The sequence below is a fragment of the Phyllobates terribilis genome, unplaced genomic scaffold (genome assembly GCF_046119375.1).
Source record: "Phyllobates terribilis strain yellow unplaced genomic scaffold, ASM4611937v1 Scaffold_2__4_contigs__length_985480577, whole genome shotgun sequence".
Taxonomy (NCBI): domain Eukaryota; kingdom Metazoa; phylum Chordata; class Amphibia; order Anura; family Dendrobatidae; genus Phyllobates; species Phyllobates terribilis.
Window position 1 is genome coordinate 809,934,674 of NW_027362762.1, and position 17,642 is coordinate 809,952,315.

The 17,642-nt window shown below is 51.2% G+C and overlaps 1 protein-coding gene across 2 annotated transcripts in view; it reads right to left on the minus strand.

The window, feature by feature from the left end:
* Positions 1-17,642, minus strand: part of LOC141230288 (caspase-1-B-like) — a 103,744-nt gene that overhangs the window by 67,556 nt on the left and 18,546 nt on the right. The window contains exon 1 of one of the 2 annotated variants that reach the window (XM_073667582.1): positions 856-958. The exons of the other annotated variant lie outside the window; for it this stretch is intronic. Coding sequence (XP_073523683.1) covers positions 856-925 — 70 coding nt within the window. The 5' untranslated portion in view covers positions 926-958. Of the gene's footprint in view, positions 1-855; positions 959-17,642 lie in introns of those variants that run through there. 2 annotated transcript variants of the gene reach the window in all.

Consider the following 17,642-nt stretch of genomic DNA (forward strand, 5'->3'; position numbering starts at 1 on the left):
GGTTTTCCTCTCCTGAGTGCTGGAGGGTGACTCTTCGTGAGTTGGGGGTTGTGCCTTTTTCGGTGTCATGTAAATTTAAATAAAGTTGAGAACGTTTGACACCTAATTGCAATGCTTCGTGTTTTTATTTTCTGTGCTTCTGTCTAATTCATCATACGACTGGACATCTGCAGGCCGCAGTTTTTCCCCAGGGGTTGCCCCTGCTCTGGGAAGTATGATAGAGCAGAGAAGACAAGCATTACAGCGCAGCACCTGCAAGTGTGCACTCATCCTAAGGACTTATATTACAGCAGTATTACAAGCAGCTTCTCCGCCTCATTCACACAGTAAGTATTTTGGGCAGTAATTTACATCAGTATTTGTAAGCTAAAAACCAGAGGGGAACAAACAGAGAAAAATTATAACTGAATCACTTTCACCTCTTCTGTGTTTTGGATCCATTCCTGGTGTCTGTTAACAAATACTGATGCAAATTATCACCATGTAAAAGTGCCCTAAATCCTTACTGACTGATGTGACAGTGTGAGTTGCAGTGAAGCAGCCAAGGTTACAAGCGTTAAAGGATTTTTTCAATTTCAAAAACCCTTGTCCCCTGGTTGCAGTTTTAAAAACAAACAAACTGTACTTTCCTCACCCTCCCCAGGACAGACTGGGCAGCATATGATCACTTCTATGATAACTGCCTCGCTATCCTCACCTCACTCACAACCAGCTACTGAATCTGAGTATGAGATGCACTCATTTAGGCTAAGTTCTGCTGCATATTTTCATGCAAAAAAACATATTAAAGCGTATTACAGTACCAGCAAAGTGAATGACATGTATATTATCATAAAGGCAAAAAAGTCAGCTCACCTATAAGGGTATGTAGTGTCAGGGCTGCGGCCCTGACACTACAGAACAGCCGCACGGCTTCCTTGGTCATTATGCAAAAGAGCGGCTGCGATTTTTTTCTTTTTCACATGTGGACTTCCTCATTGATGTTAATCTGTGGGGAAAGTCCACATGCAGACCGGCAAGAGAAATTGACATACTGCGGATCTGAAAGACACGCCGCATGTCAGTTTCTGAGGGTGATCCGCAGGTGCAGAGACGCATAGTGGACATGGGATTTCTAGAAATCCCATCCACTATGCTGTAACATCTGGATGCTGCAGGTTTGACGGTGGATAATACGCAACTTCAAACCTGCAGCAAATCCTGATCGTGGACATATACCCGAAGAAGATACATGCACAGAGACTTGTAATACAGCGAGAGGTAGGCAAAAGGAAAAAACAGTGATCCAGCATCAGGATCTTCTATTAAAGCCATACTTTATTGCGCAAAAATAGAGAAAAGACGTCACAACTTCATCCCTAAAAACCATTAAAAAAATTATGCAACGCGTTTCACACAACTGTCTTAATCACTGCATGTTTTTGCTTCTGACATGTATGTAAATCTCACACCCCTGGGCCTTTTATAACACTAAAGAATTTGAAATGCATTGAGTTTATGAAATCTGCAGCGTCACTTTCTCTTGCAGTTAATATGTGTTTTATTTGCGGGTTTTCCCCATAGACTTTAATGAGATGCAGAAAATCAGCATATAAAAAAGAGAAAGTGGCCAGCAGATTATTACACTCTTAGGCTGTGAGGCCACTATGCGTTTTTTAAGCGTTTCCGCAGCAGTAATTCCGCTGCAGAAATGCTTAAAAAACGCTTGGTAGAAGGTCTGTCATGTTCCCCAATGATAAATCCACAGCACTACCAATTATTTTGCGGAATCACTGCGTTTTCGCCGCCATTGACTTGCATTGGATCACTTAATATCCACATCACTGTATATGTAGATGCGGATATATCATGCGGCTCAATGTGCGAATGGTACCCGTGTTTGGAGAAGAGGAGACTCTCCTCTACACCCGGGTACCATAGTACCTGTAAAAAAAAGAATAAAATAAAAAATATACATTATACTTACCTTCTGATGGCCCCCGGTGTCCTTAGCGATGCGTCCTGGCTTGCCGGCAGCTCGCGATGGTCTAAAAAGGACCTGCCATGACGTCATTTAGTCATGTGATGGGTCACGCGGTCCTTTTAGTCTACCGCGAGCTGCCGGCAAGCCAGGACGCATTGAATAAAGACACCGGGGGCCATCAGAAGGCCATCAGAAGGTAAGTATAATATTTATTTTTTATTTTTTTACCATTCTTTCGGTCACACTATATAAATCCATGCCGGTTGCATGGATTTATACAGTGTGACCAAGTTGTCAAGCACTTTCCAAGTGATGCTAAAATCGCTTGGAAAGCGCTTGACAACCTGCATGCGGAAAAGCATGTGAAGAACGCTTCACATCCGCTTGTCCCTGGCAGGAAAAACGCATGTACAATTGGCATGTACAATCGGCATGTACAATCGGCATGTACAATCCGCATGCGTTTTTTCTGCCAGGGAGATGCAGAAACGCTCAGGAAAAATCCAGAGCATTTCTGCATCGTGGGCACATAGCCTAAGGCTATGTTCACACGTGGCATTTTTGCTGCGTTATTTTTCTGCAGGAAAACCTGCACTCTTGGCTTAAAAAAAAACGCTGAAAGAAGTGACATGCTGCATTTTGCAAAAAAAAATATCTTTAACAAAATACTGAGGACAAAAAAACAAAGCTGTGTGCATTAGATTTCTGAAATTTCATAGACTTTGCTGGTAGTGTAAAACACAGCAGAAAATTTATATAAAAAAAAACGCTGAAAAACATGTGCGAACATAGCCTTAGGGTACTCTGCACCAGGCTGTATTACGGAACTCTGCACCAGGTTCTGTTAAGGTACTCTACACCAAGCTGTATTGGCCCATGGCGTAGTGGGTCCACATCCACCAGCGTTACATTCACCACCAGTGTTACAGCCGCATATCAAATGTGGTACCAATATTTAAGAAGGGGACAACATCTGAGCCTGGAATTTAACCTTTACTGTGGGCAACACCTTTGAGGGTTTTCTCAGAGATGCTATCCTGGAGTCTCTGACTAAGAATAATCTACTTTCCCAATATCAACATATGTTTATGAGGGATCTGTCCTGCAAACTAATCTGATACAATTCTATGAGGTAAGTTCTAGATTGGACCAGGGAAACACAGTGGATATTGTCAATCTGGACTTTTCAAAGGCATTTGATACGGTGCCACACAAAAGGTTGCCACATAAAATGAGAGCAATGGGACCAGGAGAAAATATATGTGACTGGGTTAACAACTGGCTCAGTGATAGGAAACAGAAAGTGGTTATTAATGGAACACACTCCGATTGGATCACAGTTAACAGTGGGGTATCACAGGGATCAGTAATGGCAGTGGCGGACATATCGCCGGTGCAGCTGCACCAGGGCCCGGAGTTGGAGGGGTCCCACGAAAACAACGCACATCCAGCTTAAATGTATCGCGAAGCAGGGAACCCGTCTGCTCCCTATGCTGCCATATATGGCCAATCAGAGGCTGGCAGCTGACATCGGCGTGCCCCTGACTGGAGGACATAGCAGTGACATCATGCACCATGGCTCATGTGTAGCAAGCAGCAGATCAGAGGCAGGAGCTGCTGGACAGAACAGAGGACAAGCGTTTCACCTAACACGTCCTCCAGCACACCGAAAAAGCTCTCACCAGCTGGACTGGGGGAAGGTTCCTGCACTAACGTGCTGCTGCTCTTCAGTGTGTGGAAGCTTCGTACCTCAGCCTGCTCATGTGAGGCTGGCTAGACATAGGTAACGATCATGCTGACTTGCTGAGGCGTCATCTCTTCTTTCATCCTTCACGTGCATAACGTGAATGTGAAGAAATGGAGATCATGTAGGATCAGTGGGAAAAGGGGTGCTGCATTGATTCCTGTACAGCGGAAGATACCAGGAGACACCAAGTGACAGAGCGGCCCAGTCCAGATACCATTCCATCTGGTAATTGCCAGAATTGTCAGATGACCAGTCTGGCTGTGGGGACATCACAAGAGGAGCTGGCTATGAGGACATAAGGGGGTGGCTATGGCGCAGGGCTGTGGAGTCGGTAAGCCAAACCTCCGACTCCAACTCTGACTCCTCAATTTCCATGACACCGACTCCAACTCCGACTCCCTCATACATGGCTCATGTTTAAGTGATCAATTTACTGTAGCACAGATTTATCTCAGCTAAAAGTCTAGGCCCTTAGATCAGGAATAGGACAGACATTTATAGGACATTTCATAACTTTCCCAAATTCTTATGAAAAAAATATTCTGCGCAAACTGCATTGAGCTACTGTACCCAATTTATTATATATTTTAGGAGTTGGAGTCGGTCCATTTTATACCGACTCAGATTCCGACTCCGACTCCACCAAAATGGACACCGACTCCGACTCCAACTCCACAGCCCTGGCTATGGGGACATAAGAGGATGGCTATGTGGACATAATGGGCTGACTATGGGGGCATAAAAGGGGCTGTGGGGCCATCACTAGAGGGGCTGTGGGGTCATAAGATCGGCTGTGGGGACATCACAAGAGGGGCTAGGTATGGGGACATAAGATGCTGGCTATGGGGACATAACAAGAGGGCCTGGCTATGGGAACATAAAGAACTGACTATGGGGACTTTACAATAGGAGCTGGCTATGTGGACATAAGGGGCTGGCTATGGGATATCACAAGAGGGGCTGGCTATGGGGACATAAGGGGCTGGCTATTTTGAAATTAATAAGAGGGGCTTTGGGGACATCACAAGAGGGGCTGACTCTGAGGACATTACAATAGGGGCTGGCTATGTGGACATAAGGGGCTGGCTATGGGGACATAAGTAGCTGGCTATGTGGACATAACTATGGGGATATTACAAAAGGGGCTGGCTATGGGGACATAAGGGGCTGGCTATGGGAACATTACAAAAGGGGCGGGCTATGGGGATATTACAAGAGGAGGCTGGCTATGGGGACATTACAATAGGGGCTGTGGGGACATAACAAGAAGGTGACCATACTGTTGGGTACCTTATATTGGAGGCTGTGGTGACCATACTGTATAGGGGGCTGTGCGGGACATTATACTATATATTAGGGTGCTACGGTGGATAACATACTGTGTGGGGTGCTGTGGGGGACATTCTACTGTATATAATGGGCTGTGGGACCATTATACTGTGTCGGTGACTGGGGGACCATAATATTGTATGGAGTGCTGTGGGGGCCATCATACTATATAATGGGGGGCTGTGGTGAACATCATACTGCATGGGGGGCTGTGATCGACATCATAGTGTATATTGGGTGCTGTTGTGGATATTATACTATATATTAGGGGACTGTGGTGGATGTCATACTGTGTGGGGTGCCATGGGGGATATTATACTGTATATAAGAGACAGTGGGGCATTATACTGTATCGGTGACATAATACTGTATGGGATGCTGTGGGGACCATCAAACTATGTAATTGAAGGCTGTGGTGGACATCATAGTGTATATTGGGGGCTGTTGTGGATATTATACTGTATGTGCAGTTGTGGTGACCATCATACTGTGTAGGACGACAGTGTGAGGAGGGGGTACAGTTTAGAGAGGATAAAGTGGTGAGCAGGATGAGAACAGTGTAAAAAAGGGGCACAGTATAAGTATGGAGAGGGGGCAGCGTGAAATGGGGGCACAGTATGGAGAGAGGTTAGCATGGCAGGGGGACAGTGTGGAGCTATAGAGAGTGTAAGAGAAAACAGTGGAGAAAGAACAGCCATGGTAAAGGTCGTAGTTCATACTGGCAGATAGTGTGGCGGTTATAGCTAATAATTCCAGACAGTGGGGCGGTTATACCTCATTAAGGCTGACGGTGTGGCGGGTGTAGCTCATAAGGGGAGGCAGTGTGGAGGCCATATACCATAGGACGATTATTTAGGTCATAATATGGAAAGATATTTTTATGCAGAGGACATTTTAATAACACTCTTATTTTTAAGGGCACCATCTTGGGATGTGCAGCAGAACACAAGAGAAGAGGGAAGTCTGCAGAGAAGAGTCACCATGTCATCTGGACAAGATGGAGATGAAAAGAAAGAATCTACTCAATCAGAGAAGATGTCACCCTTAAGGTACCTGGATGTAAATGTTTACATGTTGATACTGACTATGTCTCATCAGTACTTTGGTTCCTGTATGGTCCACAATCGAATAATGACCGATAACAACAACTCCCAGCATCTCCTTACTATTGTTAAGGACATACTGGGAGCTGTAGGTTCCTCAGATACAAATGTATATGGGTCTGATTTAACATTACAATTGATTGCTGTACTAAATTTGGTGATGTATTCATGTACTGATGGTGATTCCTGTACTGATGGTGGATCTGGTGACATATTCATGTACTGATGATGATAATGGTGTTGTATTTATTTACTGATGGTTGTTCTTGTGATGTATTTGTTACGCTCACGTCCGGACTGACTGGTGTGAGCGTGGTTAGTGGTCCCACTGGGCCACGAAACGAGGAGTGCCTGGAGGGGTATGACTAGGGGCCTCGCCAGATCCGACCACGAACACACGGAGGCTTAATCGACTCCGTGGTCCGAGGAGGGACATGGGAGGTGGCCCAGGTGCTACTCCAGGTCAGACCCCGGTCACAGCTGTTGACCCACACCGGGGAATGCAGGAACGGGCAGGCACGGCTTGTATGCAGACAGGTGGGTACTGGCAGGCACAGCTGGTATGCAGACAGTGGGTACTGGCAGGCACGGCTGGTATGCAGACAGGCGGGTACTGGCAGGCACGGCTGGTATGCAGACAGGCGGGTACTGGCAGGCACGGCTGGTATGCAGACAGGCAGGTACTGCAGGCACGGCTGGTATGCAGACAGGCGGGTACTGGCAGGCACGGCCTGTATGCAGACAGGCAGATACAGGCAGGTAGGAACGCAGGCTGGATAGGGACCAGTACAGACTGGGATACAGGAACAGAGCCGCAGGTGCGGTGGACAAGCAGGGCAGAACCTCAGGCGCGGAGGACAAGCGGAGCAGATCGAAAACCGCAGGTGCGGAGGACAAGCAGAGCGAAACCGCAGGTGCAGAGGACAAGCAGAGCAGAGTGAAACCGCAGGTGCAGAGAACAAGCAGAGCAGAGCGAAACCACAAGTGAGGAGGTCAAGCAGAGCAGAGCGAAACCGCAGGTGCAGAGGGCAAGCATAGCAGAGCGAAACTGCAGGTGTGGAGAGCAAGCAGAGCAGAGCGAAACCGCAGGTGCGGAGGGCAAGCAGAGCAGAGCGAAACCGCAGGTGCGGAGGGCAAGCAGAGCGAAACCGCAGGTGCGACGGGAAAGCAGAGCAGAGCGAAACCGCAGGTGCGGAGGGCAAGCAGAGCAGAGCGAAACCGCAGGTGCGGAGGGCAAGCAGAGCAGAGCGAAACTGCAGGTGCGGAGGGCAAGCAGAGCAGAGCGAAACCGCAGGTGCGGAGGGCAAGCAGAGCGAAACCGCAGGTGCGACGGGAAAGCAGAGCAGAGCGAAACCGCAGGTGCGGAGGGCAAGCAGAGCAGAGCGAAACCGCAGGTGCGGAGGGCAAGCAGAGCAGAGCAAAACCGCAGGTGCGGAGGGCAAGCAGAGCAGAGCAAAACCGCACGTGCGGAGGGTAAGCGAGGCAGAACAGAGCAGAGCGTAACCGCAGGTGCGGAGGACAAGCAAGGCAGAACAGAGCAGAGCAAAACCGCAGAACAGAAGGTGCAGGCAGACAGGATAGGGCTCTGTTCACATGGAACAGACTGGGATACACAGGAAGATAGCTAGAACACAGGAGGTAGAAACAGAGGCAGGGAAACGGGACAAGCAGAACCAGATACACACAAGGTACTTGCAATGAAGTAACGAGTGGACACAAAACTCACAAACAGAAGTACAGACACAACGAGTTGGAGTTAGGTGCAGGTTCAGACACTGCAGGAAAAGGAAAGGATCGGACAGAGAGACAAACAGGTAACGGGCTAGAACACTGTTCAGACAGGAACTGTACCTGGAACAAGATACAGGAACGAACCTGGGTACTCAGCCCCCAGGGTGGCGGAAACAGACTAGAAGTCACAGATACAGGTAACGGGCTTGGGTACTCAGCCCCCAGGGTGGCGGAAACAGACAAGATACAGGACAGGACCTGGCAACTCAGTTGCACAGAACACACTGAAAGAAAGCGTTGCTAAGTCCCCTCCTACTGGGTGGAGGGGGTTTAAGTATCCAGTGACTCACAGCAATAGGCTGGGGAAGCATTAGGACTGCGCACACTGTAACTTTAAGAATCAGGAAGTAACAGGGCCGCAGCCCTAAGCAACCAGACAAGAGACATGCACACAGCAAGTGACTCGCCCCCTGGGCCGTGGGGCACTCGGATCCGGGCAATAGGGAACGATGGGGGTAGTAGTGGCAACCCGGTTCCGTGGCTCAGGGTGGTCAGACCAATGGTAGTCTGCTATGTTCTATTGATAATGTCCGACTACGCCACTCGTGGATTTGCGGTCATTAGGTACCGCCGCTGCAAGGCAGACCGCTGGGGCTGATGAGGTGTGCAGCTGGGATGGTGTGACTCCCCACGGGAAGAGTGCGGCCCCAGGGCAGTGTAGTGGATGGTGGGAGTGATGGTGGTGAGGGTCCCAGTGCCGGTAGTGCTGGAGACGCGAAGGAGCACACAGACAATAGGTTGCAGTCCAGGGTCTTTACTGAAACAGGTAAACTGACCCATAAACAGTCCCAGCTAGGAGGGGACCTGGATGTCTGAGAGCAACGGGGAAATTGGCATCCAGGCCAGGGTGATACATTCCCCCCTAGTGAAATTTAGTACTCCGGGACTAAACAATAAACAAAGACAATAAAACATTAATAGACATTAATAGACAGACGACGCACAAATTGAGTTCTTAAGGTCACAGTGTGGTCTGTGACCGGGTGTCCATATCACCAACACAACGGGGAGCCTTAACCAGGTGGGGGTCTGTCCTACCCCAAGTCCTTTACAGTCTTAGTTCATTCCTGGGTTAGGCTCCGAACGCAGTCCATACAAGGTCCCGGTTATAAAAAGTCCATAACCTGTGAGTCCTTACGGTAGCTGCAAGAAACTGAAACACAGAATTACCAAACATGCATGTAACTTGGCAAACAATTCAACATTTGGCAACAAGGTCATTTACAATCTTAGTGCGCTCTATATTCTCCAGCGAGCGGGTATCTGCCCCTTTGTGCTCCTGGTTGATCTACGTAGCCCACTGTCTGGTGGTGGACCGACTTGGCTTTCCCCACTAGCGTTAGGGGTACAGCTACCAGCTGGGTGTACAGGTAGGGCAGGCAGCTGTCTGTGGGTCATTTGGCTTACCGCAGGCATGGCAGGCTCACTGTCAGCAGAGGGTTGACTCTCCTGGGCTGCTGGTACAGGCTCTTCTGCCTCTGGAACCGCTTGCTCCTCTTCACCTTCCGGCTCTGGTGTTGGTTGTTGCTGTGCCGGTTGCAGGAAATGCAGGACGGGTACCACTATGGCATCATTTATGCGAGTCCAGGACTGAGGGAACTCTCCGAGAACGGTGCTGATCATTTCTTCCTTGTCCTCTGCGGGTTCAAGGTCACTCTGATCTTCTTCTGCACTACGGAGTTGCTCGGGGCATCTTTTGAGGTGGTCTCTGGAGACGACACTAGTGGTTTCTCCTCCGTCCTTGGTGATCACGCACACCTTCGGGTTGTCGTGATCAGACTGCAGTACGGTGTAGGGTTCCCTTTCCCACTGGTCGTCCAACTTATGTAGCCTTCTTTTTCGCTTTAGGACTTGCTCACCAGGTTCTAGGGGACCAGCAGGGGCGTGTTGATTGAAGAGTTTTTCTTGCCTCTCTCTCACCTGGGCCAGGCTCTTCTCCACACTCTCCTGTACCTTCTTGTACTGCAGTTGCCTTTCCGTATCCCAGTCCGCATCCGGGGAGGTGTCCTCAGGTATTAGGACTCCCATCTCCAGGTCTACGGGCAGCTTACCTGGTCTAGCTCGCATCAGGTAAGCCGGGGTGCAGTTTGTAGCATTCACCGGGATATTGTTGTATAGGTCTATTAGGTCCGGCAGTTTTTCTGGCCACAGGCTGCGTTCCTCCAGGGGCAACGTCTTCAGGAGATCAATAACTATATTGTTCATCTTCTCACACATCCCGTTGGTTTGTGGATGGTAAGGCGTTGTCCGAATCTTCTTACAGCCATAGAGGTTGCAGAACTCCTGGAAGATTTCAGCCTCGAACGCTGGACCCTGGTCTGTCAGGACCTGTTCCGGATACCCGTGTGATATCAGCATCAGTCCAATACTGCTTAAAAAGTACATAAGGGATAGTGGTTACTTGTGACCCAGTATCCAGCAAGGCGCTCATGGGGATACCGTCCAGCACCACGGGTAAAACCGGGCGCCCCCCAACGTACTTATTACGCCAACTGTAAGGGCCTGGTGATCTTATGCCTGGGGGTTGGCCCTCTGCCCCAGGTTGGACCCGTTTAAATTACAGTACCTGGAAATGTGTCCAGGCTGGTTGCATCGACGGCAAATGGGCTGTCCATCCTCTGCGTAGCGGTCTGTGGGCCTCCCTCGGAACGAAGGGATCCTCCTCTGTCGACGACACGGGACATCCTCCGGACTTGAAGCCAGCTCGATGGGTCTTGACGGGTCCACTTGCAACGCCTGGACGGTCCTGGTCAACGCCGCAACGCTCCTGGTCAGCTCCTGGACTTGGTGGTGCAGGTCTTTCGACGGGGCTTGGTTCAGGGCCTGTGCATCAGCCCCCACGGGATCCATAGAGGAGGGCGCCGCCTCCTGGTGGTTGGTGAGAGCAGGGCGCCGGGGGTTTATAGCGCCACTGGTTGCAGATTCACGGAGCACCCTTATGGCCCTGTCCTTAAATTGGACAAAGGTCAGGTCGGGGTTCTGAAAGAACATGAGGCGCAATTGGGCCCTGTGGGCGCTAGACAGCAGACCTTCTATGAATTGTTCTGTTAGCAGCTTATCCGTTTCCTGCACACTGCCAGGGTCAGTTTGTTGAATAGCCCTCAGGGCTTCCTGCAGATTTAGGGCATAGTCTCTGATGCTGTCCTGTGCCCGCTGCTTACATCCATAGAACCTCATTTTAATTTCAGTGGAGGTACGTGTGTCAAAGGTACCCCGCAGCCGGGCCAGAATACCCTTCACAGTCCTTTTCTCCTCAGTGGGCCATGATTTTACCTCCCTCTGGGCTGCGCCAGTTAACTGCCCTGTTAATATGCTGACCTTCTGTTCCTCTGTCAGGGGGTAAACCTGGAACAAACTGTACAGCCTTTCCTTAAAGTCAGTTAGGGCATGGGGCTCCCCTGAGTACTTGGGCAGCCAGGCCGCTCCAGGGATGTAGGGCAGGGAAAAGGGCATCACCGCTGCTGCAGCTGCGTTGGTGGTAGTGGGGGCCTCTGTGTCCGACATCTTCCTCCCCCCTAGTCAAGCGTGGCCTACCTTCCGACGATCCTCTTCTGTAGGCCGCGGCTCCGCTGCTGCTGCTCTGGACGAGGACCTGGCGTCGCGTCCTGATGATGTCAGCGTCACTCTCTCTCCCTTCCAGGACCTTGCGCAGCGTCGGTGCGTGGGGCGGAGCTTCGGATCTCGCGCGGTTTTGACGTCCACGCCCCTCTTCTTCCCGCGCGGCGTCCTGAAGATGGCGTCCGATGGCGGGAAGCAGCTGCGGATGGCGGGAAGACGGCAGAAGACGGCGGGAAACGGTCCAAGATGGCGTCTGATGGCGGGAATCGGCTCCGGATGGCGGGAAACGACTCCGGACGGCGGGAAACTTCGCCACAGGTAAGTTACAAAAGACGTTTTCAGGCACACAGTACCCGGTGGTTGCGGGCACGAAATCCTGCCGACTACGTCAAAGCTGACTCGCCCCCTGGGCCGTGGGGCACTCGGATCCGGGCAATAGGGAACGATGGGGGTAGTAGTGGCAACCCGATTCCGTGGCTCAGGGTGGTCAGACCAATGGTAGTCTGCTATGCTCTATTGATAATGTCCGACTACGCCACCCGTGGATTTGCGGTCATTAGGTACCGCCGCTGCAAGGCAGACCGCTGGGGCTGATGAGGTGTGCAGCTGGGATGGTGTGACTCCCCACGGGAAGAGTGCGGCCCCAGGGCAGTGTGGTGGATGGTGGGAGTGATGGTGGTGAGGGTCCCAGTGCCGGTAGTGCTGGAGACGCGAAGGAGCACACAGACAATAGGTTGCAGTCCAGGGTCTTTACTGAAACGGGTAAACTGACCCATAAACAGTCCCAGCTAGGAGGGGACCTGGATGTCTGAGAGCAACGGGGAAATTGGCCCTGGTCAGGGTGAGGGTGTAGGCCTACCGTGCTTTCTGCGTTCCTTCTGGCTATCTCCTCCTGATAGGGTAACAGCCCACGTTTCCGAGCTTTCCGTGTATTCTCGCCTGTATGGCCTGCGACGTGGGTTCCTTTCTGCTCCCAGCCTTGTACGGCTTTACTGGTCCCTTCGGTTGTGGCAGGGCCTCCAGGCTTCTTAGGCCAAGGAATATACAGTCCCTTGCGGACTGGTTCTCTGCTGGAGGATGTAGAATCCTCCCAGCCTCAGACACCAAAGTCTGGTAAAGTTAAGTCCGTTATCTGCCAAGACAGGCTCTCTTCGCCTCTTGTCTCTGGCTTGTGGCTCTCCTCCTGCCACACTTCCTCTTAGGTCTTAGGTGCAGTGCAACTGTCTGTCCCTGTTCTGCTCTGGGACAAGTCTCAATGCTGAGACAGGCCATCAAGTTCTCCCTAACCCTGCCCCCAGTACCAGCTTTTATAGGGGCAGCCTGCTCCCCCTACTGGCCTGAGACAGGAGGCATTGCATGCTAATGTTCCCCTGACTAGAGAACCTCCCCCTTGCTCTCAGACACAGCTTTAATACATTTTGTGGCATCCAGGCCAGGGTGATACACAAGTAATGGAGCAAAGTGTGCAGCCTGGACTGATAAGTAAGTTGGCGGTCTTGCATGGTGGGAGATGGTAAGCCATGCCAGCACGCCGCCAGGGATGTTACAGTACCCCCCCCTTTACACCCCCTCTTCTTCAAGCCTGCAAGGATTTTCTGCAGAGAATTTGGAGGCCCATTCTTCTCTTCAAGAAGAGTACCTCTTCTGTCCACTAGAGGGAACGAGACCGGTCTCACCATCTTGGTGACTAGGATGCTTCCTCCCATTGAGCCATCCTCAGCATCAGATGAAGTGGGTGAAGTACAAGGAACAGGACACAGGAAAGTCTCTCTCCATTTGTTAATATCGGGTAGCACCCCAAAGGATTCACGGGACAACTGGAGATCCTCTACCGGGTTGGAGGGGTGCAGAGACTCGGGGTAACCACCGCCTTGACGTACACTTTGCCAAGCTTACTGGATGAAGTGGGCGAAGTACCAGGTACAGGGTGTAGGAAAGTCTCTCTCCATTTGTTATCAGGTAGCACCCCGGAGGATTCAAGAGACAACTGGAGGTCTTCCACCTGGTTGGAGGGGTGCAGGGACTTGGAGGTAGCCACCGCCTTGATGGACTTATTGCCAGATTTATTAGAAATGGAAGATCCTTGCTTAGGGACCATCTTCAGTCTGGTTTCTGAGATGACACGTCTGCGAGGCAGGGCAGTACCTGAAGCCAGATCATTGGTACAATCGTCGAGACAGTGTGGGGACATTGCCTCCGCTTCCCTTTCTTCGGAGACTTCAGCGCACAGCGAGTCAGCGACTAGCAGATCTGGTGAAGAAGAAGAAGACATTGCTGACTGTCCTGAAGGTATGGGGACTGGACACCCCTTGTACCTCAGCAGTCCCCCAGGAAACACCATGCAGGATCTCCAGACCTGAGCGGGCACTAGATCTCTCGGCTCTGGACGACCTGTGGGTAAACCAGACAGCACCTGGAATGTGAACTTCTTCATGTGTAATGCTCCAATCTGGAGCTTAATTTGTACAGACATATTTTGACTGTTTCTGAGTAGGGCTCGTCCCTCCGCTGACAATGCCCAAACCGGATTCTGGAGTTGTCGGACAGAAATCAGACACCGACTCTTCAAGGCTTTAAGCCCGAAACTTCCGGTTAATCCGAGGACTTCACTTGCCACGGAGACAGTCATGGTCATCTGTGGAGAGGAAACACTAACGCCAAGGGCAGCCTCTCCTACAGGCCTAATGTCTTGGGACTCTCCAACCTTCGCTGGGCAAGGACCGTCAGAATGACCCAAACAACCGCAGCGGGTCCGCAATCCGATTTTATGACTGAGTTCCAGCCTCTGCTTTGCCTGATGAACATGGTCAACCTTCATGGATTCTGTGCGGATAGCTGCCTCTACAGGCTGGGGAACAGGAGGTCTTTGGGAGGACAGAACTTGACGTGACGGTTTACCTCTACGCCTTGCACGTCTGGACTGCCTATTGAGGCTGTGAAGAGAAGTATTCTGCGGAGCATTGTCGTCCTGTGTGGATTCTGCATGGGCAGCAGCCTCTTCAGACTGGGGAACTGGTGGGCTACCTACACGCATCACCCATCGGGGCTGCTCCAGGATATTGGGAAGGGAAGCTTTAGCAGAAGCTTCAGGGTTAGGGTCATCGAAGACCATTAGAAAGGCCACCAGGAAGGCCTGCAGGTCAGAGACGATAGGATCCCATGCTTCCCATAGGGGAGTGATCCAATTCAAGGCATCACCCGCTAAGTAGGACATCAGAAATGCTACTTTAACCCGATCGGTGGGAAAATAGTGAGCATAGAATTTGAAATGCAGCATGCATTGCTCCACAAACGCACGGCTTTGTTTTGGATCCCCATAGTACCCTGGTGGATCCGCAGGAACGAGTGCTGATAGCTCCATTTGGGCTGGTGCATAAATCGCCTGGACCTCAGCTTGAGAAAAAAATTTTCCTTGGTGCACGTATTCGCCAGACAAGGATTCAAATGTCTCCGAGAGCGAAGGGCCGTGAGGCTCAACGGGGACCATGGCCTGAGAAAACTGTTACGCTCAAGCCCGGACTGACTGACATGAGCGTGTTTAGTGGTTCCACTAGGCCACGAATCGAGGAGTGCCTGGAGGGGCGTGACTAGGGGCCTCGCCAGATCCCACCACGAACACACGGCGGCTTAATCGACTCCGTGGTCTGAGGAGGGACATGGGAGGGGGCCCAGGTGCTACTCCAGGTCAGACCCCGGTCACAGCTGTTGACCCACACCGAGGAATGCAGGAACGGGCAGGCACGGCTGGTATGCAGACAGGTGGGTACTGGCAGGCATGGCTGGTATGCAGACAGGTGGGTACTAGCACGCACGGCTGATATGCAGACAGGCGGGTACTGGCAGGCATGGCTGGTATGCAGACAGGTGGGTACTGTCAGGCACGGCCGGTATGCAGACAGGCAGATACAGGCAGGTAGGAACGCAGGCTGGATAGGGACCAGTACAGACTGGGATACAGGAACAAAGCCGCAGATGCGGTGGACAAGCAGAGCAGAACCTCAGGTGCGGAGGACAAGCAGAGCAGAGTGAAAACCGCAGGTGCAGAGGACAAGCAGAGCAGAGCGAAACAGCAGGTGCAGAGGACAAGCAGAGCAGAGCGAAACCGCAGGTGCAGAGGACGAGCAGAGCAGAGCAAAGCCGTAGGTGCGGAGGACAAGCAGAGCAGAGCGAAGCCGCAGGTGCGGAGGACAAGCAGAGCAAAGTGAAGCCACAGGTGAGGAGGACAAGCAGAGCAGAGCGAAACTGCAGGTGCGGAGGACAGGCAGAGCAGAGCGAAGCCGCAGATGTGGAGGACAAGCAGAGCAGAGCGAAGCTGCAGGTGCAGAGGACAAGCAGAGCAGAGCGAAACCGCAGGTGTAGAGGACAAGCAGAGCAGAGCGAAACCGAAGGTGCAGAGAACAAGCAGAGCAGAGTGAAACCGCAGGTGCGGAGGGCAAGCAGAGCAGAGCGAAACCGCAGGTGCGGAGGGCAAGCAGAGCAGAGCGAAACCGCAGGTGCGGAGGGCAAGCAGAGCAGAGCGAAACCGCAGGTGGGGGGGGCAAGCAGAGCAGAGCGAAACAGCACGTGCGGAGGGCAAGCAAGGCAGTACAGAGCAGAGCGTAACCGCAGGTGCGGAGGACAAGCGAGGCACAACAGGGCAGAGCGAAACCGCAGAGCAGAAGGTGCAGGCAGACAGGACAGGGCTCTGTTCACATGGAACAGACTGGGAAACACAGGAAGATAGCTAGAACACAGGAGGTAGAAACAGAGGCAGGGAAACGGGACAAGCAGAACCAGATACACACAAGGTACTTACAATGAAGTAACGAGTGGACACAAAACTCACAAACAGAAGTACAGAGACAACGAGTTGGAGTTAGGTGCAGGTTCAGACACTGCAGGAAAAGGAAAGGATCGGACAGAGAGACAAACAGGTAACGGGCTAGAACACTGTTCAGACAGGAACTGAACCTGGAACAAGATACAGGAACGAGCCTGGGTACTCAGCCCCCAGGTGTTATGTTCTGCTACCAGAGCTAAGGAAAGAGAGGAGATCTGTCCCTACGATAGAACTCAGCTTTATCCCTACGATGTAACAGGGGACCTGATCCTGCGATCAGACCTGCTAAAGTCCTAAGCTAGTCTGTATGGAGACCTATAGATGTGGGGAAGGAATCCCTACAAGTACTAAGGACTGGGAGGAAAATGGGACACCTCCTAACAGAAATAGTAGCAGACAGACAAACAAACAAAATATATAGAACACTGAGGTCCGTAGACCAAGCAAACTAACAGAGTAAGATACAGAGCACAGGCTAGCTAGAAAGTAGTTATACAATGAAGTCCAGCAAAGCCAGAAGGGCGGAGCAGGATTAAATAGGCCAACAAGGTCATGTGACCAGCAAAGGAAAAAACCTAAGAGCAAGGTTCTAACAGTACCCCCCCTTCTAAGAGGATCCTCCGGATCCCCTAGGACCAGGCTTATCAGGAAATCTCCTGTGAAACGCTCTGATAAGTCTGGACGCGGAAACATCATCTGACCTCACCCAAGAGTTATCCTCGGGTCCGAAACCTTTCCAGGCCACAAGATACTGCAAACTACCTCTATACCGTCTAGAGTTAAGGATGCGAGAAATTTCATATTCCCCGTCCTCCACCACCGGAGGAACAGAGGCAGAGGCGTCACCATCCGACACAACAGCTTTTTTTAACAGAGAGACATGAAATACCGGATTAATTCTCCAGGAGGTAGGAACCTCCAACCTAACAGCAGATTGGTTGACAACCTGAAGCACCTTAAAGGGCCCTACAAACTTGGGACCCAATTTCTTAGAAGGAATCCTCAACCGCAGATTCCTAGAGGACAACCAAACCATGTCACAAACAGCGAACAAAACCTCCTGTCGTTTCCTATCAAAGTAGTCTTTAGATTTTCTGTTGGCCTCCTGAAGATTACCACGCACATCCGTCCAAACTCTCTCCAAATCACCGGAAAAATTCTCCTCCTCAGGCACGGCAGATCCCAACTTGGAGAACGACCCAAACGACGGATGTCTCCCAAAACAACAAAAAAAAGGCGAACAACCAGCAGAAGAAGATGTATGATTGTTCAGAGCAAATTCAGCAAGTGGCAGAAACTCAGACCACCCCTCTTGATTGTCTGCCACAAAAC